The sequence below is a fragment of the Manis javanica genome, chromosome 7 (assembly GCF_040802235.1).
Source record: "Manis javanica isolate MJ-LG chromosome 7, MJ_LKY, whole genome shotgun sequence".
In the NCBI taxonomy this organism is placed as follows: domain Eukaryota; kingdom Metazoa; phylum Chordata; class Mammalia; order Pholidota; family Manidae; genus Manis; species Manis javanica.
The window spans coordinates 8821813-8848139 of record NC_133162.1 but is presented as its reverse complement, the minus strand read 5'-3'; the positions used below and the strand labels follow the sequence as shown (position 1 = coordinate 8848139).

The 26327-nt window shown below is 36.0% G+C and overlaps 1 protein-coding gene across 4 annotated transcripts in view; it reads left to right on the top strand.

Moving 5' to 3' along the window:
• Positions 1-25394, top strand: part of PLEKHA1 (pleckstrin homology domain containing A1) — a 65101-nt gene extending 39707 nt beyond the window's left edge. Inside the window, exons 6-13 of one of the 4 annotated variants that reach the window (XM_037011235.2) lie at positions 7735-7860; positions 13423-13566; positions 15078-15146; positions 17907-17971; positions 18579-18642; positions 20286-20375; positions 21621-21661; positions 22971-25394. In XM_037011235.2, the coding sequence (XP_036867130.1) occupies positions 7735-7860; positions 13423-13566; positions 15078-15146; positions 17907-17971; positions 18579-18642; positions 20286-20375; positions 21621-21661; positions 22971-23184 (813 nt within the window). In that variant the 3' untranslated portion in view covers positions 23185-25394. Of the gene's footprint in view, positions 1-7734; positions 7861-13422; positions 13567-15077; positions 15147-17906; positions 17972-18578; positions 18643-20285; positions 20376-21620; positions 21692-22894; positions 22917-22970 lie in introns of those variants that run through there. The other 3 variants (XM_037011234.2, XM_073240251.1, XM_037011233.2) reach the window with 3 other exon arrangements.
• Positions 25395-26327: the final 933 nt, after the last annotated feature.

Here is a 26327-nt window from a genome sequence, read left to right as displayed (position 1 = left end):
AGAGTTCTATAGATGTCTATTAGGTCCATCTATTCTACTGTGTTGTTCAGTGCCCCCGTGTCCTTACTTATTTTCTGCCCAGTGGATCTATCCTTTAGGATGAGTGGCGTGTTGAAGTCTCCTAAAACGAATGCATTGCATTCTATTTCTTCCTTTAGTTCTGTTAGTATTTGTTTCACATATGCTGGTGCTCCTGTGTTGGGTGCATATATATTTAGAATGGTTATATCCTCTTGTTGGACTCAACCCTTTATCATTATGTAGTGTCCTTCTTTATCTCTTGGTACTTTCTTTGTTTTGAAGTCTATTTTGTCTGATATTAGTACTGCAACCCCTGCTTTCTTCTCTCTGTTGTTTGCCTGAAATATGTTTTTCCATCCCTTGACTTTTAGTCTGTGTATGTCTTTGGGTTTGAGGTGAGTTTCTTGTAAGCAGCATATAGATGGGTCTTGCTTTTTTATCCATTCTATTACTCTGTGTCTTTTGATTGGTGCATTCAGTCCAATTACACTTAGGGTTACTATTGAAAGATATGTAAATATTACCATTGCAGGCTTTAGATTCGTGGTTACCAAAGGTTCAAGGTTAGCCTCTTTAGTATCTTACTGCCTAATTTAGCTTCCTTATTGAGCTGTTATATACACTGTCTGGAGATTCTTTTCTTCTCTCCCTTCTTACTCCTCTTCCTCCATTCTTCATATATTGGGTGTTTTGTTCTGTGCTCTTTTTAGGAGTGCTCCCATCTAGAGCAGTCCCTGTAAGATGCCCTGTAGAGGTGGTTTGTGGGAGGCAAATTCCCTCAACTTTTACTTGTCTGGTAATTGTTTAATCCCTCCATATTTAAATGATAATCGTGCTGGATTCAGTTTCCTTGGTTCAAGGCCCTTCTGTTTCATTGCATTAAATATATCATGCCATTCTCTTCTGGCCTGTAAGGTTTCTGTCGAGAAGTCTGATGGTAGCCTGATGGGTTTTCCTTTATAGGTGACCTTTTTTCTCTCCAGCTGCCTTTAAAACTCTTTCCTTGTCCTTGATCTTTGTCATTTTAATTATTATGTGTCTTGGTGTTGTCCTCCTTGGGTCCTTTCTGTTGGGAGTTCTGTGTATTTCCGTGGTCTGTTCGATTATTTCCTCCCCCAGTTTGGGGAAGTTTTCAGCAATTATTTCTTCAAAGACACTTTCTATCCCTTTTTCTCTCTCTTCTTCTGGTACCCCTATAATACGAATATTGTTCCTTTTGGATTGGTCACACATTTCTCTTAATATTGTTTCATTCCTAGAGATCCTTTTATCTCTCTCTATGTCAGCTTCTATGCGTTCCTGTTCTCTGGTTTCTATTCCATCAATGGCCTCTTGCATCTTATCCATTCTACTCATAAATCCTTCCAGAGTTTGTTTCACTTCAGTAATCTCTTTCTAGGCGTCTGTAATCTCCCTCCGGACTTCATCCCTTAGCTCTTGTATATTTCTCTGCATCTCCATCAGCATGTTTATGATTTTTATTTTGAATTCTTTTTCAGGAAGACTGGTTAGGTCTGTCTTCTTCTCTGGTGTTGTCTCTGTGATCTTTGCCTGTAATTTTGCCTTTTCATGGTGATAGAGATAGTTTGCAGAGCTGGCACAAGTGACGGCTGGAAGAACTTTCCGTCTTGTTGGTTTGTGGCCTTCCTCTCCTGGGAGAACAGCGACCCCTTGTGGCTTGTCCTGGGAAGATGCCCACAGACAGGGCTTCTGATTCCTGCCCGGCTGGTATGGAGTTTATCTATGCTGTTGCTGTGGGCGTGGCTTACCTCAGGCTGCTGCTCTGATATGGTGGAGCCGCATTGGAGGGGGAGTGGCAGGGAGGCTATTTATCTCCATGAGGGGCCTCCATGCTTCCTGCTTCCCAGGGGGTTAGAGTGCCCAGAGATCCCCAGATTCCCTGCTGCCAGACTAAGTGTCCTGGGACGCTTCTGTCCTGTTTTGGGGCCCCTGTCCCTTTAAGACTTTCAAAAAGCACTCGCAAAAGAAAAAAAAAATTTAAATAAATTTTAAAAAAAAATTTGAATTTTTTGTTTAAATTATTTAATTTAAAAAATTAAATAAATAATTTTAAAAAAAAGCTGCTCACTTTTCTTTGTCCCCAGGCGCCGGCCTCAGGGACCCACTCACAGGTCTTGCTGTCCTGTTTCCCTAGTATCCAGGACCCCACGCATGCACTGTGTCTGCGCTCCTGTCTGGATGGCTGGGGCTGTGTGTTCAGCAGTCTTGGGATCCCTCTCCCTCTCTGCTGACTCCTCTCCTCCCACCGGGAGCTGGTGGGAGAGGCGCTCAGGTCCCACCGGGCCGGGGCTTGTATCTTACCCCCTTCACGAGGCGCTGGGTTCTCGCAGGTGTGGATGTCGTCTGGATGTTGTCCTGTGTCCTCTGGTCTCTATTCTAGGAAGAGTTGTCTTTATTATATTTTCATAAATATATGTGGTTTTGGAAGGAGATTTCCACTGCTCTACTCATGCCGCCATCTTGGCTCCACCCCTCTCTCCTTACCTTTTTTGCCTCACATATTTGTAGAAACACATAGTAGGCCTGCATGGGAAGGGGCAGGAAGGAGTTCTTGTGTGAGGTTTGTGTAAATTGAAGTGTGTTTTTATTAAAGTGTAGTTATTTACTGACTCTAAACCAAAAACATATGCCCTGAAAGTTAGCATATGTTAGTCACTTGTTAGCTTCCATCTAAAATGAGTGATTCCATATTTATATTGCAACACAATAAAGAGTTAATATAACTACAGCTGTTCTCAGAGTCAAGTTGAATTTTTTGTTTTGCTCCAGAACAGCTTCTTACCACATCACAGAAAACACCCACGTACTGCATCTGATCTGTACATGAAGCAGAAGTTATTTTAGGTTTGTGCACTTTCAGGAAAGCAATGTTTTGAACTGCTTCAGAAGTACATATTCTTAGCAGGTCTCAGCTGATTGTTTTTAACTCTTTTAATAAATACTCCCTATTGGAAAGTTTCTTTAGAAAGACAGTATCTAGTAACTTTACTGGATTAATTCATTTTTTACAATTTGCACTAATAAACAGCACAGCTTTCTTAGTGCTTTAGAGAAAAAATAGTGAATGTCTCAGGCTTTCTCCCATTTGGGGGATTCCTGATTTGTTACATATGATTTATTAATGGTGTGAAACTGTCTTACACAAATGACACTGTTAAGCGTATTTGAGTGCTGGAGAAACTGATTTGTTGATGTTTCAAAGTATGTGGACTTTTAAATAGCTTTTGTGGTCTTGCAGATTTATTTTACATGTTGAAATCTTTATGGTTTTTAAGATTAATCTTGGTATTTGTGCTTTTATGAGTAATGTTTTTATAATTCATATTTAGAAACTATAAATACATATAAGATAGAAATCCTTAGCTTGTCAACAAAATGATTATAACTATATTGAAGTGAATATAAAATTGATAATACTTATTAAATACCAACTTTATATAGATACATATTTACTCATAAAGTAGCAATGGAAGAATTTAACATACTTTAGTAACATACATTTTATTTAATTATTTCTTAAAAAAAAAACCTTGTCAGATGCATTTTACACATCTGAGTGGATTAACGTGTTATCTCTAATTTGTCATACTTTCCTGTGGAAATTGCTGATGATTTATATGTAGATAACCTTGAAAAATTAAGTTTACATTTTAGTATATGTGCAGTTTACCTTTCTGTGGAATCACTCCAATGACATTTTGGTCAACTGTAATTTAGTGGTCTGAGTACAATACAATATATAAACTTAATATTTATCGAAATCCAAAGGGAAAAAAATTAGAATGTTTAATATCTTGATTTAGATGATGGTTACGAATGTATACACGTGTCAGAATTCCGTCAACCTGTGCCACTGAGATTTGTGCATTGTATGTACCTCAATTTAAAAAACTAAAAAAAATTAACCAAATTAGGTCTTGAGAGTTCTATGGTTTCAGCATAAGGTGGCTAGAGGATACTGCGTAGGGGCACAGTGGTTACTTAGGCCTTCCTAATTATAGTACTTTGCCGTCTTACCAGGTTATCCTACAGCAGTAGTGTGTAGCTTTCCTTACCTTCCTGAAGGTGGCTGCCATTTAAACTTTTTTTCCTCTTGTTAAAAAAACAAAACAAAACAAAAAACAGTAATAGAGGAATCAATCCTGAAAGGAGACTCAGTGACTAGAGTTTGGAACATCAAATTTTAAAGTATATTTCCAACTAACTATTCATTTCTATTAACGTAATTATGGTGGTCTCTGGTCTTTTACTGATTGAGGGATATCCAAGATACATATGTATGTATTCCTAAGCAGAAATTTACTATTTTTTAAAAATGTCTTTTCTCACTATGGATTTTAATTAAAAATCTGTATTAGATTTTAATCTAAAATTTAGTGTCTTGAAGTGGCATAATTTCCACCTTTTTTTTTCTTTTTTTAAATTGGCAACTGGGAACAAGCAGGGTAAGCTGAACACAGGACTTCGATCCTGACAAAATACTGCATGTGCCTCAAGGTGCAAGGGCTTCACACTTTATACTAGTGGTTTTCAGCCAGCAGGTCATAGTTGGAGCCCTCACAAGGCTCGTAACACTCAGGAGTCCGTGTTGGAACCTTTTGGTTTCAGTCTTCAGACCGTGTTGTAATTCTGCATTTTGTTTATCTCTTCATTCTGTAGTCATTTTTGCCTTTCCGTTCCTTACTGTTAGGATGACATGCAGATGCCTACTAAAAATACCTACGAATTTCTCACAAAAAACAGTCACGAGAGGAAAGAAAGCCTGGGAGAGGGAAAGAAGGCAGCATGCAGTGAGACCAAGGGTGTTCAGGGCCTTTGATACCATCTGTCTAGTGAGATCACTTCTGATTCTCATTAAATAGTTGGCTGATTCTTTTTTTTTTTTGTCCTGGAAATACGTTTATTTTAATGACTGAATTTAGACTAACTCTTCATTAAGAATTTTTAAGAGAGTTGGTATATTTGTGGGTGTTTTGCTTGTATTTTTCTTTTTCTTAGGACATGATTATAATTCAGATAATTTTTATGGTAAAATGCAATTCTAAGTTAATTATTGAACTCTAATATTGAAATTAATGCTGAATTTAGCATTTTGCTTTCTTATAAGAACAAATTGGAAGCAGTGGGCTTATCATAGACAAAAATTCAATATGCTGTCATTTCTGGAAGAAAAATGGAAAAACCAATGTGAATTTCAGTATATTTTTAAGGTTGTATTAAAGGTTTTTCTTAGGAAATTCCCATATATGACTAAATCCAACTTCTTGAAAGGGGGAATCACTTTTTTTATATGGGTCACCTGTTAGCATCACATTCAGCTAATATAGTTGAATAGATAACTCAGAATCTCTCTGGTTTCAAATTCCCTTAATACTATATTCTGTTCTTAGTGGGATAACTTGGCCACATTTTCTCTTTCAGAGTAATCAAAATACATGATGCTGTTCATAGGAAACACAATGAGCTTCCTTACCGAATTGTTTCCAAGTGTGTCCTTTGTAGCACTCTGGCACTTAAGCATTTATGGAAATCTTGTGAAGTAAAATTCTACCCATTACCGTATTGTCTTTAAAAAGCACTTGGAAATGTACAACCTCTTAGAAACGACTCAGACTTCTGGAGGCGTCCCCCTCACCTCAGGATTCACTCCTCTTCCTCTTGCATTTGCGCATCTGCCCGTGGACTGGCATTGTGGTGTGAATATGGAGGGCAGGGGGCTCGCGAAGCTGGTGAGAAAAGCGGGCGGGTTGAGGGAAGCAGCTCCAGGGACAGTTAATATAATGCTCAGTAGCATAATGGGCGTGTGAGCATTTTTTTTTTATTAAGGTATCATTGATACACATTCTTATGAAGGTTTCACATGAAAAACATTGTGGTTAGCACAGTCACCCGTATTATCAAGTCCCCTCACACCCCATTGCAGTCACCGTCCATCAGCATAGTAAGATGCGACAGAGTCACTACTTGTCTTCTCTGTGCTGCACTGTCTTCCTCATGACCCCCCCCCCCCACATACACCATGTGTGCCAATCATAATGCCCCTCAATCCCCTTCCCCCTCCCCATCCACCCTCCCCTACTTCTCCCCTTTGGTAACTGCTATTTCCTTCTTGGAGTCTGTGAGTCTGCTGTTGTTCTGTTCCTTCAGTTTTTCTTTATTATTATACTCCACAGATGAGGGAAATCATTTGGTACTTGTCTTTCTCCACCTGGCTTACTTCACTGAGCATAATACCCTCTAGCTTCATCTATGTTGTTGCAAATGGTAGGATTTGTTTTCCTCTTATGGCTGAATAATATTCCATTGTGTACATGTACCACATCTTTATCCATTCGTCTACTGATGGACACTTAGGTTGCTTCCATTTCTTGGCTATTGTAAATAGTGCTGCGATAAACATAGGGGTGCATCTGTCTTTTTGAATCTGGGATCTTGTTTTCTTTGGGTAAATTCCTAGGAGTGGACTTCCTGGGTCAAATGGTATTTCTATTTTTAGTTTTTTGAGGAACTTCCATATTGCTTTCCACAATGGTTGAACTAATTTATAGTCCCACCAGCAATGTAGGAGAGTTCCCCTTTCTCCACATCCTTGCCAGCATTTGTTGTTCCTTGTCTTTTCGACGTTGGCCATTCCAACTGATGTGAGGTGATAACTCATTGTGGTTTTAAGTGTGATCATTTTTTATTACATTTTATTCAAAGCTTTGAAAATTTATAATTCAAATCCAGACTACATGAAACATCTATCAACAGAATTATTGATTAGCCAAGTAGCTTATGCCCTGATTAGGCCATATAAGAAAAGCTAAAATGTGTATTAAACTTGTGTGATACCTTTGGTTCTTTGATCTGCTTTAGTGAGGTGTTAATATGAAATTCTGCTGCTGCCACAGTCATTGTTTATACTGTATATATATGTATATAGTTGATAAGCCTGTGAGTGATTTGTCACTAATATGAGTATTGGAATTCCTTTTAAAAATTCCTAAGTTTTAAGTTATTCTGAACATTTTGACTTTTAACTGATGTTAAGTGTTTTTTCTTTTTCCTGCTGATTTTAGATTCATCTACTGCATCAGTCTTTCAACATTTATGGAATACTTACTGTGTTTTCAGTAGTAGACTGTCCTGGAGCCAGTAATGATGAATTTGCCACAATCCTTGTCCTCAGAGACTTTCCAGACTCATGGGCAGGAACGGAGGAAAGGGAAAGATAACAGCACAAGCTGTAATACAATGTCATGTGCTCTAATAAACAGGGTGTGTAGTATAGTGGTAGAATGCCAAAGAGAGTTAAACAAGTTTAGCTGGAATGTTGTACAGCCAGGATGTAAACCTACATTTCCTAATCCTCCCAGCCTCTGTTTTCATAACTGCTGCTGTGGAGAAGATAGTGCTCCTATGCATAGGGTTGGCAGGAGAATCAAATGGAAAATTATATGAAATAGTACCTGCCCAAGTAAGCCCTCAGTAATTTAATGATGGCTGTATTATAAAGTGTTCCTGTAACAGAAGGATTAGTAAGAGGACTTAAAGGGCATATACATATACATTATAAATAATTTTTATGTATGTCAATTATATATAACTGGACACTTAGTTGGAAATATCTGTGATAAAAGAGGGTTGCAAATACAGTGTGTACATATAATATGCTGTTTGCAAAATGATTCATCTGACCTATTCTTTTAGGTACCAAAGCAGTCAGACTCACACCCTCATTCTGATAACCTGAGTCGCCAAGGTGAATGTGGGAAGAAACAAGTGTCTTACAGAACTGACATCGTTGGTGGTGTACCCATCATTACTCCAACTCAGGTAATAAATTTGTTCTTCTATTGTGTGATGGTTGAGGTACTGTATATTGATTTTATATATTGTTAGGAAAACTAAAACAGAACATTTTTACTGAATTAATACAGTAGTCAGTAAAAATTTGTGTGTGTCTGTATATTTATTTCAAAAGTATGTTTATTGTAAAATTTTGGAAATCACAGATAAACAACACTTTATGCCTCTCATGCTTTCTCTGAGCCTTTCTTCTGTGTATCTTTGCCCCCAGAAATAAAGATACTTTGTAAATAACTTTTTTCACTTGTACCTCAAACATTTTCTAAGTCATCAAAAATTATTCCACATCATTTTGAATGACTGTATAGTAGTTTTGCCATGAATTTACCATAGTTTATAAATCCTCTGTTGTTGGACAGAGTTCTTCTCCCTTTTTCTTTTACAGACAGTATGAGTAGGAAAAAACAACTCTTCCTATGATTCTCCTTTACTGTCATACCACTGTCACCCTCACTGTTTTCATACCAGATGTGTGGGTATTTATCCCACACCAAGCACTTTTGCATACCAGCTGGTATCCTACAGTTTAACTCAATTCTGACACTATCTAACTGGATCCTACAGGTTAAGGGCTCAGTTCCACCAGACTGCTCCCCTTCCCCTGCCAGTGCACCTTCAGATGCCAATTGAAAGTCCAGGTTATTACCTGTGCTTTTGACCAATGGGATGTAAGTCAGAGGTTCTCATAGCCTCTTCCCTAGTGGCTTACGGAACTCAGGGAAACAGTTTACTTACTGTTTAATGGTAATTATAAAAGGATATGATAAAGGATAGAAGATGAACATCTAGATGGAAGAGATAGGTAGGGCAGGATGTGTGGGAAGGGGCTTCCATGTCCTCCCCTGGCACTCTTGCAGCACCTGCATGCATTCAACCCAGAAGCTCTCCAAACCCCACTCTTGGGATTTTTATGGAGGTTTCATCATGTAGGCATGATTGACCATTAACTGTTCTCAGCCTCTCTCCTCTCTCTGGAGAACGAAGGCTGGGACTAAAAATTCCAAGATCATGGCTTAGTCTTTCTGGTGACCAGCCTGCCTTCAGGAGCCATCCAGGAGCCCACCCAGAGTTACCTCATTAGAACAAGAGATGCTCCTAGTGCTCCTATCACTTAGGAATTTTGCAAGGGTTTTAGGAGCCCTGTGCCAGGAACCAGGGACAGAGACCAATGTACGTTTTCTATTGTCTCATAAATGCTATGATGAACATCTTTTAGCATAAACTTTAGAGACATAGAGAATGTTTTTTTTTTTAAAGATAAATTCCTAGAAATAAAATTGCTGACTCAAATATGTGTAATTTTTTAGACCTGTTTTCTGCAGCCAGGCCTAGGTAAGTCAAACAAATGAATATAAGCATAAGCAACAGTTCTTTCCCAAAAGTGCTAATATGCTAAGTTGAATCTTGGAAAAATATAAATTTACTTTAAAGTTTGATGACATTCAAACCTAAATGAACTTAAATTTCTGTGTTGCTATTGAGTGAATTTGTAATGCAAATGAAATTATTAGCAGTTGAGAAACCAAGAGTTTTCACATGATGGTATTGCCAGTGTTGGACACCTGTATGCCTTTTTGGACTTAAGAGGCTTTGGCACTTTATAAACTTTTAAAATTGTATTATGCATCATATTTTTCAGGTATTTTGTTAGAGAAGAGTGATTAGTAGAAAAAGAATTCTTACTATATTAATCAATTATTGAATGCTTGCTTTCTTATAGGCAAAGGGTATATTAATGGACAAAAATCCTTGCTCTAATGGAGGCTTACATTTTTCACCAAAGTTGGATATAAAATAAGTTAAGATTTTGTATATGTGTAGTCATTCTTTCTTTTTAAAGTAATAATTTTAACTTGTAAGAGTTCTGATTAAGGTATAGTTAGACTAAGCTGCTTTTACCTATATTATGTCTTATGTTGATATAAAGGATAACATAATTTTTATATAGTTATATTAAGATATTGTAGTAGTGTATATCTGTGGCTGTTTTAATTTTGTATAGAATTAAGATTTTCTTGTATTTTAATTTTGGTATAGATTATTTAGTAGGTTTTAAGATTCCATGGCAGGTACATATTTTAAAAATCCCAAAGAATTTTATTGCTTTACCATTTTACAACATATTTTTTTAAATTAAAAGTAGTATTCACTCATTGTGAAAGTGTTTAAATGATATGTTACCAAGAAAATGTCAAATCTCATTTGCTTGCTTAATTTCTTCAGTAACCATTGGGTTAGCAGCCAGTTTAGCACTGGGATTACAAAGTTAAGTATATAATTAGTGTTATCAACCTGTCTAAATGTAGAATAGGTTGAAAATTACTCCAGATATTATTTGAGTATTTAGTTTTTCTCTTGAAATGTAGAAGTTCTTGAAAATACACCTTTGGTTGGTTTATGGGATTCTAGATAGTCACATGTGTTGTATATTGTAAATAAATAGGAAGCCAATGCTTTGGGGAGCATGAAAACATGAGTATACTTAGATAGCGTTTCAATAGCACTGAACTTCTGTGTAAAAAAAAATTTAAAGTATACAACTTTTAGAAAAGAATGAAGAAAATTTTCTAACGAGTTTTTAGACAACATGAAAAGCACAATCCACAAATGGAAAAAAATTGATAAATTGGACCTCATCAGAATTAAAAATGTTTGCTCTATGAAAGACCCTTTTGATCAGTGGAACAGAATAGAGAGCCCATATATAAACCTATGCATGTATATGGTCAATTAATATGTAATAAAGGAGCTGTGAATATACAATAGGGAAAAGGCAGCCTCTTCAACAACTGGTGTTGGGAAAAACTGGACAACTAAATGTAAGAGAATGAAACTGAATTGTCTAACTCCATACACAAAAGTAAACTTGAAATGGATCAAATACCTGAATGTGAGTCATGATAACATAAAACTGAGAAGAAAACAACACAGACAGAAATCTCTTGAATGAATATAAGCATAAGCAACTTTTTCCTGGACACATCTCGGGCAAGGGAAACGAAGTAAAAAATGAATAAGTGGGACTACATCAAACTAAAAAGCTTCTGTACAGCAAAGAATACCATCAGCAGAACAAAAAGGTACCCTACAGTATGGGAGAATATATTGAAAAATGACTCATCTGATAAGGGGTTAACATCCAGAATATATAAAGAACTCATAGGCCTCAACACCCTAAAAACAAATAACCCAATTAAGAAATGAGCAAAGGACCTGAACAGGCACTTCTCCAAAGAAGAAATACAAGTGGCCAATGGGCACATGAAAAGATGCTCCACATCATTAATCATCAGGGAAATGCAAATTAAAACCACAACTAGATATCACTTCACACCAGTTAGGTTGGCCACTATCCAAAAGACAACAAATGCTGGCGAGGATGTGGAGAAATGGGAACCCTCCTTACACTATTGGTGGGAATGCAAATTGGTGCAACCATCGTGGAAAGCAATATGGAGGTTCCACAAAAAAACTAAATATAGAAATACCACTTGACTCAGTAATTCCACTCCTAGGAATTTACCCAAAGAAAACAAGATACCAGGTTCAAAAAGACATATGCACCCCTGTATGTTCATTGCAGCACAATATACAGTAGTCAAGAAATGGAAGCAACCTAAGTGTCCATCAATAGATGAATGGATGAAGAAGCTGTGGTACATATACACAATGAAATATTATTCAGCCATAAAAAGAAAAGAAATCCTCCCATTTGCAACAACATGAATGGATGTAGAAGATATGCTCAGTGAAATAAGCTGGGCAGAGAAAGACAAATACCATGTGGTTTCACTTATTTGTGGAGTATAAAAACAAAATAAAACAGAAGGAACAAAATAGCCATAGACTCATAGACACGGAGAAGGGACTAGTGTTTACAGAAGGGGAGGGGTTGGGGAGGGTGAGGGGCAGGGTGAAGGGGATAAAGGGGCACAGTAATTCGCAGTCACAGTGTAAGCTGGTCATGGAGACAGTAGTACAGCATGGAGAATACAGTTAATGATTCTGTAACATCTTACTATGTTGATAGATGGTGACCACAGTAGAGGGAGTGAGGATTTAATAATATGGGTAATTGTTGAACCACTGTGTTGTGTATTTGAAACCAACATAAGATTGTATATCAATGATACTTTAATTTAAAAAAAAAGATCCTGTTAAGAGGATGGAAAGAAAAACTACAGAGAGAAAATATTTGCAAACCACATATAGAGAAAGCACTTGTATCTAGAATATATGAAGGACTGTCACAACTCAACAGTAAGAAAATCAAACAGTCCAGTTAGAAAAAGGGCAGAATTCATGATTTCTGAATTCTGATTTCAGAATTCATCTCACCAAAAGATAAAAGATACACAGATAGCAAATAAACAGTAGATGGATATTCACTGTCATTAGCCAGTAGGAAAATAGTTTCACTGTCTGTCTAGCAGAATGACCCAAATAATTAATGATAACACAGGGATGAGGAGAAATTAAATCACTTATACATTGCTGGTAAATGTGAAATAATACAGTCACTCTGGTAAACAGTTTGGCAGCTTTTTTATAAAAGAAAAACTTGTAATTACTATACTACCCAGCATTTGTACTCCTATGCATTTATCTTAGAGAAATGAAGACTTATGTTTGCACAAAAACCTGTCCATGAATGTGCATAGCAGCTTTATTCCTAATAGGTGAAAAACTGGAAATAACTCAAATGCCCTTTAAGGGATGAATGGTTAAATCCAAACCATAAAATACTACTCAGCAGTAAGGCACAAACTATTGATAGAAGAAGCAACCTAGATGAATCTCCAGAGATTTATGCTGAATGAAAAAAACCAATCTCAGAAGGTCACCTACTGTATGATTCCATCTATATTATATTCTTTAATGTCAAAATAATAAAGATGGAGAACAAGTTAGTGGTTGCCAAGGGACTGGTGATAAGGGTTCTAAAGGGGTAACACAAGGGAGTCTTGTGCTGTTGAACACTTTTGCGTATTGGTTGTGGTGGTGGCTACACAAATCTGCATGTGATGAAGTTTCTTAGAAAGATGCATATACAGAGAGTGCATGTAAAACTGGTGAAATCCGAGTAAGGTGTGCAGTGTTCCATTGTCAGTTCTGTTACTGTACTATAGTTAGTTTCCCTATTGGGGGGACCAGTTGAAGGGGTGTATAGGGCCCTCCTGTATGTTTTGTTTTACTTTTTAGATCTTCCTTTGGATCTATATACGTCTTTCAAAATGATAAGTTAACCCCCACTCCCTATTTACCTTCCTACCTCCACCAAAAAAAAAAAAGCACTCATGGCAAGACTTTGGCAGAAAAGAGAACTAGAAATCTGTGGTTTAACCAATAATGTGGAAATTATGATTAAATATCTCAAATTAATTAGAAAACTCATTGCTTCAAAATCAGTGTTCCTAACTGAACTGAGACTAGATCTGAAGATTTTCTATTAGGATAACAACATGGAATACAGATATGCTTTGAAGTTAAACGAGCAAGAAAGAATTTCTTTATTTTGCTTCATTTTAGAAAGAAGAAGTAAATGAATGTGGTGAAAGTATTGACAGAAACAATTTGAAACGGTCACAAAGCCATCTTCCTTACTTTCCTCCTAAACCACCTTCAGATAGTGCAGTTATCAAAGCTGGATATTGTGTGAAACAAGGAGCAGTGGTGAGTAGCTTGACGAAATATATGCAATAATAAAAAATGGCTATGTATTAGCAAACTCTCAGTGTACAAATTGTTTTGTGAAAGAATCAAAGTGAGAGACCAGCATGTTCAAGAGGAGTCAGGAGATGAAATAGGAGTTATTCTGTGTTCATGACTCAGTGATAGTATTTTCTCCGTTTATGGGCAGCTGGGTAAGCTGATGCTTTATTACCTCTGGCCTTCAGTTTTAAATGAACTCTCCTAACAGTTTAGATTTATTCCAGAAAGTTTTTCTATTTATTTTCTACTCCTTTGGAGTGGTCAGAGAAAGAGAGCTCTAGTACAAAGATGGCAGGAAAAGTGGGGAGCAGAGGAGTGGGAGACTCACTCAGTCGGTTTTGTGCTGACCTCAGTTGAAAGACCTCTGACCTTGGGTACTTAACCTCTCAGTCTCTCAATTTCTTTTTAAGGAAAATCATATAAAAAACTATCATCCAGAGGTTTTTCGAAAGGTGTAAATTAAGGTAGCACTTAGCAGAACACCCGGTCCTCAGTAAGGACACAGAGTCAGATCCATGGCGGGGGATTGCAGGAAGAGCAAGTACGTTTACCAGTATTTCTCAAGTTCCAAAGTACTTTTCTAAAATTTGTCATTTTTTTTTTCTGTGTGGGAACTAAATCTTTATAAAGTTTCATGAGGAAATAAACTTTGAAGTTTAAAATAAAAGAAAAAAAATCGATGAGTAAAGAAATATTTAAAACTCTACTGGCAGTTCTGTTTGACTTCACACCACTTTCTCAGGTCAGCCATGGGGAAGTTCTTTTAGGCCTGATTGTTTGAGCTTCTTAAGGTTAAGGGGAATGAAGGGGAGGGATGGAGGCTTCTTACCCATCGCATGTCTGCAGGTAAGGGCAGAATTCTCATCAGATTGTGACTTACCTGTGTGTTAGTTAGGGCTTTTAAGGGCACACACACTCTTTTTGTTGTTGTTTTAAGTCCAAAATAACACCCCTTAGAGATATTTAAGTGCTTTTGCAAAAACTTCATTTCGTTGACAAAAAATATTTGTACTGAGTAGGTTCACTTTATTAAATATTTATTGCTTTTACTACTAAGTACAAAGTATCTGGAGAAGGATTTATGTATTTTACAGATGGAGAAACTTGATGTGGTTTAATAACATTTCCTGTGGTTGCTCTTGAACTCTTGATAGCATTTACTTGGGAGTGGGGAGAATAGGAAGGATGGGGAATTTCTTTTTTTTAAAGACTTTTGGAGCAATTAAAAATACGAAATCTTATTATAAAATCATATAATAAAGGCTGAAAGCTGACCATCAAGGTTGAATTAGGAGTTCAAGGCCTGAGTAGTGAAGAGAGAAAGTTTCATGTATCTCCTCACCAAGGGACGGTTCTGAGGTTTTTCACTGCTTGACATTTCTGTTGTGGGTTCATATCAGAATAATTAAGTGGTTATTAACATTTGACATTCTTAGAAACAGAAGTCTTATGTCTGTGTTCATCTCTGCTAGATGAAAAACTGGAAGAGAAGATACTTTCAATTGGATGAAAACACAATAGGCTACTTCAAATCTGAACTGGTATGTTGCTTTGTCATAAATGTTGCTTTGAAATGGTTGAGAAGTGTTGCACTGTGGTAGTTGCATATATACATGATATTTCTTGTCCTGTTTTCTATTTTTAAAATATAGCAATTAAACTGGTTTTGAGAGGTGGATACTGTTCAGTTTATTGTGTTGTGATGCTTTGGGTTAATAATAATTTTGTAAAATATATCCTAAGCAAAAATATTGTATCTTCAAAGCCATTCCACCTTGAAAGAATTAAAAATCAGAACCCCTCAGTCTGCAAATTTCCTCTAAAGGGGTGCTGGAGGAGGTGGTGGAAAGAAGTGAGTCTCTGAAAGTCAACATTTAACTCTGTGTGTAGGCGGGGGCAGAAGGAACTAGAGTAGCCTGGTGTGGGCAGTCAGGGCCCAACCAGGACAGGGATGCCTGCCTTTTTGGGGGTTAGTCCAGCAGGAAGTAGGAAGAAGAGGGCATCTGCGTTGGGGAGAAAGTGAGGTGGCAGAAATGGGAGAAGGATTCCATATACACTTACTGATAAAATAAGGACATATATTTAGGATAGTGGAAGCCAGGTTTCTCATTGTCAAAGAAAGAAGTAATAAATATGAAAAAGGAGAAAACTTTTGTATTAGATTGGAATTGGATGTATTGATGTGCACTTTTAACATATACAGATAGATGACAAAATACAGATACAAATGTATTCATGTCTATATGTATATAATATACTCCCTAGCTCTGTGCACTGAAACAAACTACTATTTTCCATGGAAGGAGACCTAGGTTCCATGGAGGAATGGCAACATTCCAAATCTGAGACAGGAGAAACAAATATAAAATAAGCCTGGAATGTCTTGTGTGAGAAAGTGAGGAGGTATTCACAGAATGGTAGGAACATGTCAGAAGGACCCAGAAGCCAGACAGAAGGGGCTTCCAATGCCCAAACTCAAATCAGGTTGAAAACCAAAATAAATAATGATAGTAATAGATTGTGACCCAGATACTAAAACAAGTTGTGAATAAATAAATGGAGGAGGAAAAGTATTTCCTTAAAACAGCTAATATATATCGATGAATTGATAGGGTTAGAAAAACCACCGTTTGGCAGCCATTGTAGTAAAAATGGTTTCAGGCAAGAATTCTTTATGTTTGCCCATAAAACTAGTGAGCAAAATTATGATGGGAAATGGTATTACAGGGGCTCTAAGTATATCTCCCACAAGGCACTTAATAATGGCAACGGAGGAAGAGTAACTTGACAGTTACCAGCAAGCATGACCGTGAGCAAGAGACCAGGGTTACGCTAGTAATGGGACCGACCGCTGTCACGTGCCCCTGAGAATGGTGCTGAGAACTTGTCACGTTTCGGTGCTGCCAAAATTGTATAACCTTAATATAAGCACAATTATCAAACAAACCCAAATGAAGGGACATTCTACAAAGGAACTGGCCTGGACTCTGTAAAACTCTAAAGGTCATGAAAGAGAAAGACTGAGGAACTACTCCGCAGTGAAGGGACTAAGAGACATGACAACCAGACACAAAGTATGATCCCTGACTAAACCCTGGATCATCAAGTACTCAGTTTTTTGTTTGCTGTAAGGGACACTGGTGGGGCAATTGATGAAACGTGAATATGGTCTGTGGATTAGATACCAATATTGTATCAGTGTGAAGTTTCTAGTTTTCATAATTGTACCATGGTTATATAGGAGAACATTCTTGTTTTAGGAAATAGACACCTAAGTATTTAGTAGTAAAGTGCGTCATATGTACAAGTTGCCTATTTCAGAAAAAAATGCATACACACGCAGACAGTGATCCAGCAAGTGTGAGCTACTGACGTCTTGGAAAGCGTTATATTGGATACAGAAATTCTGCACATTGCTTTTTTAAGCCTTTTACAATCTGAAATTATTTTAATAAAAATGGGCTATTTTATAAACCTTTAAAGAAATATTTTGTGATTTTTTTCTTAAAAAAGTGTTTAGCTATACTTTATTTTTTATTGCTACATAAAATAATGGTATATTTTAATCTCATGGTGTCCTAGTCAGTGAAATACAGTATATAGTATTTCATGGAAGGTACAGTAATAAGTATTATGCTGTTAGGAACTAGTTATTTCTTATGTTTATATCATATCTATTTTTCTAATCTTAGGTGAGGTACTTAACATGTGTAATCCTCCATTTCCTCAGGTGAAAAACAGTGCATGTATTGTAGGGTTGTTTAAGTGAGATAACGCATTTAAAACCTAGCAGTTGTCCTGGCATTTAGTAAGTGTTCAGTTAACTGTTATTAAAATAATGTATTTTAATACTGTATATGATATTTTATATGAAATTATATTTTAATAATATATATAAAAGTGGTATTCTTAAAATGACAAATTAAACTCAAAAGAAGCTGGGTATGTGCTACTCTGGCACCTTCTATATCAAAATAACATTCCAAGGGAAGGTACTGCACTGCTTGGTACATAGGGGTATGTCAGGGAAAAGTCCGAAGGTTAACAGCTGCTAATAAGCTACACTGTCATTAAAGCCAGAAATAATGTGAATATGGGTTATGTGCCAGTTTCCTTGTTTCAAACAGTATGAAGTTATAGTATTCGAGCTGTTCTGATGCTGGATGGTTCAATAAGTTAGATTAATGCCTTAGATGTGCTTTAATAAAGAAATTTAATTTTCATGGATCTCCAAATAGGACAACTAACTCTAAAAAAGATTTTAAGAATGTATGTCACGTACCTGTTTGTTTTTTTGCCAGGAAAAGGAACCTCTTCGCATAATACCACTTAAAGAGGTTCATAAAGTCCAGGAATGTAAGCAGAGGTAAGTACCAACTTTTACTGGGTCCCTGGCATAACTTCATTAATGCACATTAGTGCCTCAGTGTGATAGTTGTGCTGATAGGTGGTATTTTTTTGTGTTACCTCTAGTATTATTTTAACTCTTTATAGTTGGGATATGCCAGAATTTTCAAAACCCTCAGACTAAAATATTAATTTTTTTGTTTTATTTGAAAACTAAAAATTAGAAAGCAGACCTTAAGCTTGCTGATAGAAAAAAATTAATGTGAATGACTTCTATTATATTTGGCAAGTTGATGTATTACTTATTTTAGTACTCTGAGGTTGCTGCAGCTTTGAGCTTTATAAGAAAATGCATTAACTGTACCAGTTTCTTAGAGCAAACTTATTTCTTCACAGTTGAAAACTGAATTTAAATTTAGTTGGTGCTGAAACTATATACAACTATATAAATTAGGTAATACAAAAATGAATTGAAAAATAATTTGGTTTTAAATTAAATCAGTATTTTACTTCTAATATTAATTTTCTTGTTGGCATACATGTGGTACTGGATAAACAAGTGAAAGAATAACTATTACACAACTGCAGTTTAAGTACAATTCGAAAAACTTTTTTTTTGTTAACAGTGACATAATGATGAGGGACAACCTCTTTGAAATTGTAACATCCTTTCGAACTTTCTATGTGCAGGTAAGATACCTCTGAAGATTGTAGATCCTTCTAATAAGAAATCAGTAATTTAGAGGTGAAGTAAGCATAAATATACTTTGTTGCTTTTAAGAATAAGCAAAAAATCTAATGACTAATTCATCAGCTGAAAAGAAGTTAGATATAAGATTATTGGTAGGTCATATGTGCAGCAAATAGGGGTATTTGCTGTGAGTTATTGAATAGAATTAAGTCATATTTGGAGGAAGGGAAATGCTATTTGATTAAGGTGCTAACTTTCAATTTGGATTATTTTTGCACATATTTTGGAATTTTGATTATATCAGTTCTTGGTAATTTGATAAAGAGAACTCAAATACCCTTAGTGAATGTAGATAGTAGATCTCATACTTTCACTGATGATAGATAAGCATCCTGTTTGTAAGTTTAAAATACACTTTTTACTTACCACATTGAATTTTTTAGATTGGAAGATTCATAAAAGAACATTTGTGTTTGTTTTATGAAAGTTACATATCCTTACTGCAGAATATATGGAAAAAAGCAAAATATGAAGAAAATGGTAGTTTATAAAACACAGAATCCCCCATTCAGGCATCCATTCTTATTTTTTTTACAGCCTTTTTAAAGACATCTTTTTATAAGAAGTAGGGGATCATATTAAGTATAGTGTTATATCCTATTTGTTTTATATATTGTCATTTTTTTCCACATCATTAAAAATCCTCTGAAAACTTTTAGAAATACTATACTGTGTGAATGTTCTGTAGTTCAGCTGTTTCTCTGCTGCTCTGTTACTGATCATTCATTTACATAGTTTTGATATATTTACTGTGATAAATAATGTGGTGGTGAACATTTTTGTGCATAAATTTGCCTGAATTTCTTTCTTTAGATTAAGATCAAGAATTATCATCAGAACGTGGACCTTTTAAACCTCTTATTTTGCCAAATTGATTTCTAGATTTGTGCTCCTATCTGCAATGAATGAAAATATACTCTTTACTTTTGCCTGGTTTGGGTCCTTCCTTTTAAAAAGTCCTTGTTAATATCAGTTCAAAAATGTTCATCTTGTAGTTCGAAATTTTTGAACTTCTAGATAAAATCTAGAAGTGAAGGGCAATGTCTCTATACCCCTCCTTAGGACCTGTTTAATGGGATTGAAGTCATAGTAAGGTTTTAAATTCACATTGAAAGACAAGGTCATTTCAAGGAATATGCTACTTTGGAATATTACTACCAGAACTTCTCTTAGGATTTAGAGTACTACTAGAAATTATTTCAAGGAAAGCCAAATGATGTCAGAATAGTTTTCAACTACACAATTACCTGAATATTCTTGTAACAAATTCAGACAATGTAGCAGTAGATAGAGCAAAATGAGGTCTTCCTTTGACTTTTTCCTTATATATAGTTTTCTCTCCAGAAGTACTTAACACTTGTCGATGTGTTTGATCTTAAATGTTAAGTGCTCAACTTACGTCTCTGTGTGATACCTCACTCACAAAACCTAGTTTAAAAAGGTGGTCTCTAAAACTTTCTGTAAACTATCACCTTAAGACTTTGTTGTTGACACTATTAATCACCAAAGTGAATATATTGGATTTATAGACAGAACTGATTTTGAGGAAAAATTGACTGAATAAGTCCTTTCTTTCCATTAGGCTGATAGCCCTGAAGAGATGCACAGCTGGATTAAAGCAGTTTCTGGTGCCATTGTAGCACAGAGGGGACCTGGCCGATCAGCATCTTCTGTATGTTTCCTGTTCTCTGGGGTGATACTCCCTTCGTTCTCCCCATCCTCTCAAGTTACTTTCTTTCTTCTCCCCCTAATCCTCTGGTTTCTTTCTGTATTGAGATTTATTTGCATGTTGACTTTCATACCAATTGGACTTGCAAAAAAAATAATGCATTTCTAATTTAATGCCTCCTTGTAGTGTTATGTATACAGAACTTTCTGTGCATTGTATTGTCTTAAATGCACAAGCAGGGCAACTAAAGAATGAATGTTTCCTTGCTTTGTTTTAGGAGTTCTTATGTGTTAGTAGGTCTAGATTTGGTATTACTTGACAAATTCTTAGTGTGATATGTGTCCTAATGATGTAAGGCACCTTTGGGTGTTACATTACACTGTTTAATAACCATCTCAAATTCCTCTTCCTCTGATTCTGACTTACACTGATTTTTGGCTTAATATGAAATGCCATAATACCACTGGGCAGCTGGAACTTAAATACAATTCAGTCTACTCAGAGTCAGTATTTTCCATTTCATGTTTTCATTCTCATTTCTAGTAAGTTAATTTAAAAGGATGCTTCTTTTCACTGGCATTACTATCTTTGTGGTAGTATGATAATAAATTTGAAACAGCTAAACATTCTCAGAAATAGTAAGAAGAATGTTTTTAATTTTTAATTTATCATGTTGAAGTACATCATAGGAATAATATTTGACTTAAAATATTTTGGCCACTAGTATCTGATCTGAAAATACACATTTTACTGAGAAAGGAACATTTTTTAAGTGTCTTAAAATATAGCACTTTTCTATTACAGAATGTAGTTAATATGTGGCATGATAGCCTGAGTGCATTATACATGCTAGATATTCTGCACTTCTACTATTTTCCTGGTAGTAATATTGTCCTTCAGTAATTTCTTGGCAGTAATAACTGCAGATCAGTAAATAAAATTTCATCATTTTCATTCCTTAAGTTATTCTCCTTATATCCTTTTTGGAATATCTCAGAAGTCACTTTCATAGGGGCTAATTTTGTAACTGCCTGTGTTTTATGTGACCTTTTCAGCAACCAAGTATGAGACTCTCTGCAAAAACAATGTCTGTTGGGAAGAGGAAAAGTTGGAGAAGGGCATTTGTGTCTTATGCTTTATGGTGGGGGCAAATCGGACTATCCAGCTGTAACTCTCAGCAGAACTTTCTCTTTTACTCCCCCTCCCAGTATAGGTTAACTCTAATCTTAGCTTTGCACTGTGTTCCAGATGCGGCAGGCCAGAAGGCTGTCGAATCCTTGTATACAGAGGTATACATCAAGAACTGGTGAATGCAGCACGTATGTGGGCTCTCACGCAGCCGTGCCTTCTTACTAGGGGGCCCGGACTCACTCACTACTTACAACCGATCATAGAAAGTTGAGTTAACCGAACTGCCTTTTGCAGTTACCATAACTGACTTTGTCAACACTAACACAAACTATTTCACTACAGTCATCAGGTTGGATATGTAGATTTAAAAAAGAAAAATCATGAAAAAAATGACTTTACTACTTGAAAAAGTCATATTAAGCTATCTTCCAAAAATTAATTTACTGAATTGCCACAAGAGTTTCAATTTGTACATTTTTTTGTATTTTGAAATTTTTTATACTACACTACTTGAAATGCATCTTTTGTTCTTATATGTGCAAACTCATGCATGCATATGCATTGGATAAATCCTACATTACTATAGTTTGCATGGCATTTTAAGTCTCAGGTGAAATTTAGCCATTTAATGGGAATCTGTAGTCTTTTGGTATCTTGTAGCACTGTTTTCAAAGCCACTAGTATCATAATTGAGCACAATATATGAAGAACTATATGGCAATGCATTTGGAATGGTCATATTTAAGTATAGCTTTAGATTTGATATAGTTAGAAGCATATTGAAATTAATCTTCATAACTAATAATTACCTCACAGTTCTAATAGATAACTAAGTATGTACCCTTTGTTACCTTTAAAATCTTGAGCCATGTGAATGTTATGACATATGCAAAATGAAATAAATGCAGTTTTTTAAAAAGTGAAAATACTGTGCTATTGGGTACAGTGAAATTCAGGGAAACAGAAACTAAATTTGTGAGACTGCCAGACAAAATAATAGGTTTGAAAAATGTTGAGTTCTTCTTATTCTGGCCCTCATTTTTATATTCTGTATTTTCATTTTTTATCTTTCTAAAATATGTCAGATAATTCCTAATGTTGATTGAGAATATACTCTTGAATAAATTGATAAAGGTAGTAGGCCTTTTAAACACAGTTCAGTTGCAGTTGGAATACTGTGTTCCACCCTAGGCTGACTGAATCTTCAGAGTGTGAAAGCTGCCACATTCAGCTTTGGTGACAGAACTGGTTTCTAGTGGAAATGGTTGTTGGCTGTCATTGCTTTAAATTCACTCCTAAAAATGCATTGCTTTGGGAAAGAACTTCACATGTATGCTGCTTGGCTCATGCTTCTGCTCTGTGTGTGTGTTGTTTTTTGTTTTGTTTTTCAGAGAATAAAGTCTCACACTGAGTTACTAACCTTGTCGTTAATGATTGCCTGTATCTGACCGCCACTCCTCTTTACAGGAGCACTCCAGCTGTCTTGCAGAATCCAGACCCACTTTCCGCCCTGCCAGCACAGCAGCAGCCACCTCCTCACATTCCACAGCCTCTCGCAGCAACTCTTTGGTCTCAAGCTTTACCATGGAGAAGCGAGGATTTTACGAATCTCTTGCCAAGGTCAAGCCAGGGAACTTCAAGGTCCAGACTGTCTCTCCAAGAGAACCAGCTTCCAAAGTGACTGAACAAGCTCTGTTAAAACCTCAAAGTGAAAATGGCCCTCAGGAAAAAGATTGTGACCCCGTGGACTTGGATGATGCAAGCCTTCCAGTCAGCGATGTGTAGGATGGAAGCACGTGGAGCCCGCCCCGCCTCACAGCCCCTCAGTTTCCTTTCATGAGGCTTCTAGCCAAAGATGATAAAGGGTGGAAAGGTTTTTAATACATATACTATACTGCCTCTTAGATGTATTCTTTATAAGCTGGTAAGCCAAGAATCCAGGAAGTGGCCAAACTAAATGGAATTTCTCTTAAAAAAATGAAAAGACAAACCCTAAGTGTCTCAGTATCAACTGTCCAAAGCTTTGTGTGCTCTCATTTGGGTGATAAAAATGTCGTGTGATATTTTTTCCTAGTGAATTTGACAATTTAATGTTTAACAACTTAAAATATTAAAAATGCTTATTATTTTGGTTGTTTTTAAAATGCTACTATGATTTCCTTTTAGGTATTTGATATTTACATATTCTTACTGGTTAATATTATTGAATGAAATATTGCCAGACTCAGATAACTAAACTCATTATGTCCGTGGTGCTGTAACATTTATATTACAGTGTGGGCTGTTTTGAAGTGATCCCATTTTTGATGCTCTGGATCTCAAAGTGACTGGTAAGTTTTTCTTAGAGGGTATTATTAGACAATTAGGGGTTGTAGGTTGTACTGGGGTGGAGAAAAGGGGAAATTAGAATTCAAACAACTGTATCTTACACATTTGTTTGAAAAAGCTTAATCACGACTTAGAGCAGTCCTTACGTGTCCTTACTTTATTCAATGAAAATTACTTGGTATGAAATTTCTGGGAGATCTGATTTCCTCATCCAAGTTTTATAAATAGTTCTATATTTGGATCAGTGAAAGACCTCCAGTTTATATGTAAAGACATACTGCCCTTAGTCATGTGATTGTAGCCTCTACTTTTTGCCATTAATAATCTGTGTTCAAGTGCCTGTGTTTTTCATCTTGTTTAAGAGTCTTTTGAGATTAATGTGTTCAAAAGCCGCACATGCTTGGTTTTAAACATTGGGATAAAATTAATTTTCAGTAGCATAGTTCAGTGTATCAAGTAAGATAACACTTTATGTTAGAGATGCCAGAATGCTGTTATTCTACCTGTGCAATATATATGTTTCAAAACACAATTTGAGTATACATTTAATCATAGGGATATCATAAATACAAGCACCTCCCTAAAAAAATCCTCAGTTTCAGGTGTTGAATAATAGACCAGTTTGAGCAAGTACCATCTTTACAGTACTTAAACATTCACTTTATGAAATTAGTCTTGAATTTTCACATGCTGCTATTTTTATATTTTGCCATTTTACAGTACTGTTTTGTTTTGAATTCATGCATGTCACTGTTTCTCCTTTCCATTTTCTAAGATGACTTCTTGTTTGAGAAAGAGATTTCCTATTACAGTGGTAGGGTCCAGATGTTCGTTACTATCTAGTATACTAGAATTATCATAGGATCAGTCTAAAAAATCCAAATTCATAAAGAATGCATCACTCAAGTTTTTTATTCATAAGCTATTATTTTTTAAAGTTATGTTTAGATTTTTTTTCTTTTTTGAAGCTACATTTGGACATGATAGAATGGAAAAGTTTAGTAGTTTTTTCTGCTGGATATATCCATTATAATGGCGTTTTTGAATGTTCCTTTTTTGTGAACACACCTAAGAAATCTTGTGTAGGCAGTTTGCAACATTTAGGAGCCTAATGTGCTGTTTTCTTTGGTACAGCTTCCACATTGCATGTTAATTTTAGCATATTTTGGTATTGGTAATTTGATATGTTTCATAGTGGCAAAATACAAGCTCTATTTTGGGACTTTTTATAGAATTACCCTTGTATTCAATAGCATAGGAAAATGTGATTGTCAAAGTCTCCTAATATTTATCTCAATACTTTTGTAATTCTATAAAAATTATTTAATTATTTTAAAACTTGTACTTTTCTTGTAAATATGTCACATCTGAATTATCAAAAAAATTACTTTGAATACCTTAATATTTGCTGCTTTTTTTTCTGTATAGATAACATGTCTTATTTCAGAATGGGAATGTATGTGTGTGCTTCCCAATGTTTACTTTTATGTCTGTTATCTTTATATGTCAAACTAGTTGAACACTGTAATGATTTGAGAATAAATTGCTCAGAATTCTAACTTATTTCTCACTTGGTTTGGTTTAACTCTTGTGTTAACAAACAGAACTAGTACAAAATGTGCTTGATTAATTATTGACTTGAAGTTATGAATTTAAAGACAAACTAATTAGTAACAATTGAAAGGCATAGCTTGAAATTGCACAAGGCAAGGTGAATCTTTTTGGAAAAAATATTTTGTGTAATTAGAACAGTGTTCTTTAAAACAAAATTAAATATGTTGGCTTCAGAGCATACTTTGAATCATCTGGGCTGCCTTTGCAGTGTTTGGCTATTGGTTAGACGGGTTAAGACATGAGCACGGCTGAGTGCAGAGGGAATGGGCGGTTGACATGCACTCAGAAAACGCAGTCAAGTGGTAGAGGCCGTTTCTTGCAAACCTGCTCTTAGTAACAAATAGTCTACATCTGCTGTATCTCCAGCATCTAATAATAATGGAATTGAATCAAGGATTTCTGTTTTGATAGTTTTATTAAATGCAGCTTAATTTCCTTTCCCTGTAAGTTATTTGAAATGTTGTATTCTTTAAAAACCCAAAAATGAGAACTGGTTCAGGAGCCAAGGGGAGCGCCCTGCTGCTGCCCGTGCCTACCCACACCCTAGTCCCGTGACCCTCCCCAGCACTGTGTCACTGCTGCCTGGCCGGGTGGGGCAGAGTCGCAGGACTCTCACTGGGATGCTAGGCCGGCAGAGGAGCCTCGCATGTTGCCTGCAGTGGCTGCCAAACTAAGGAACATTCGATACTCTGTTCACTTTGTCTTTATTCCTCATAAGAACCCTGCAGGCTGGTCAACAGTCTTAACCAGTTAAGAAAAAAGAAGCTCCAAAAGCAAGTACCATGAAAGAAAGTATTGAAAAATAGGTCTACATAAAATGGAGTTTTATATGACCAAAGAAACCATTCCACAAGCCACAGACCAGGAAGACAAATATCTATG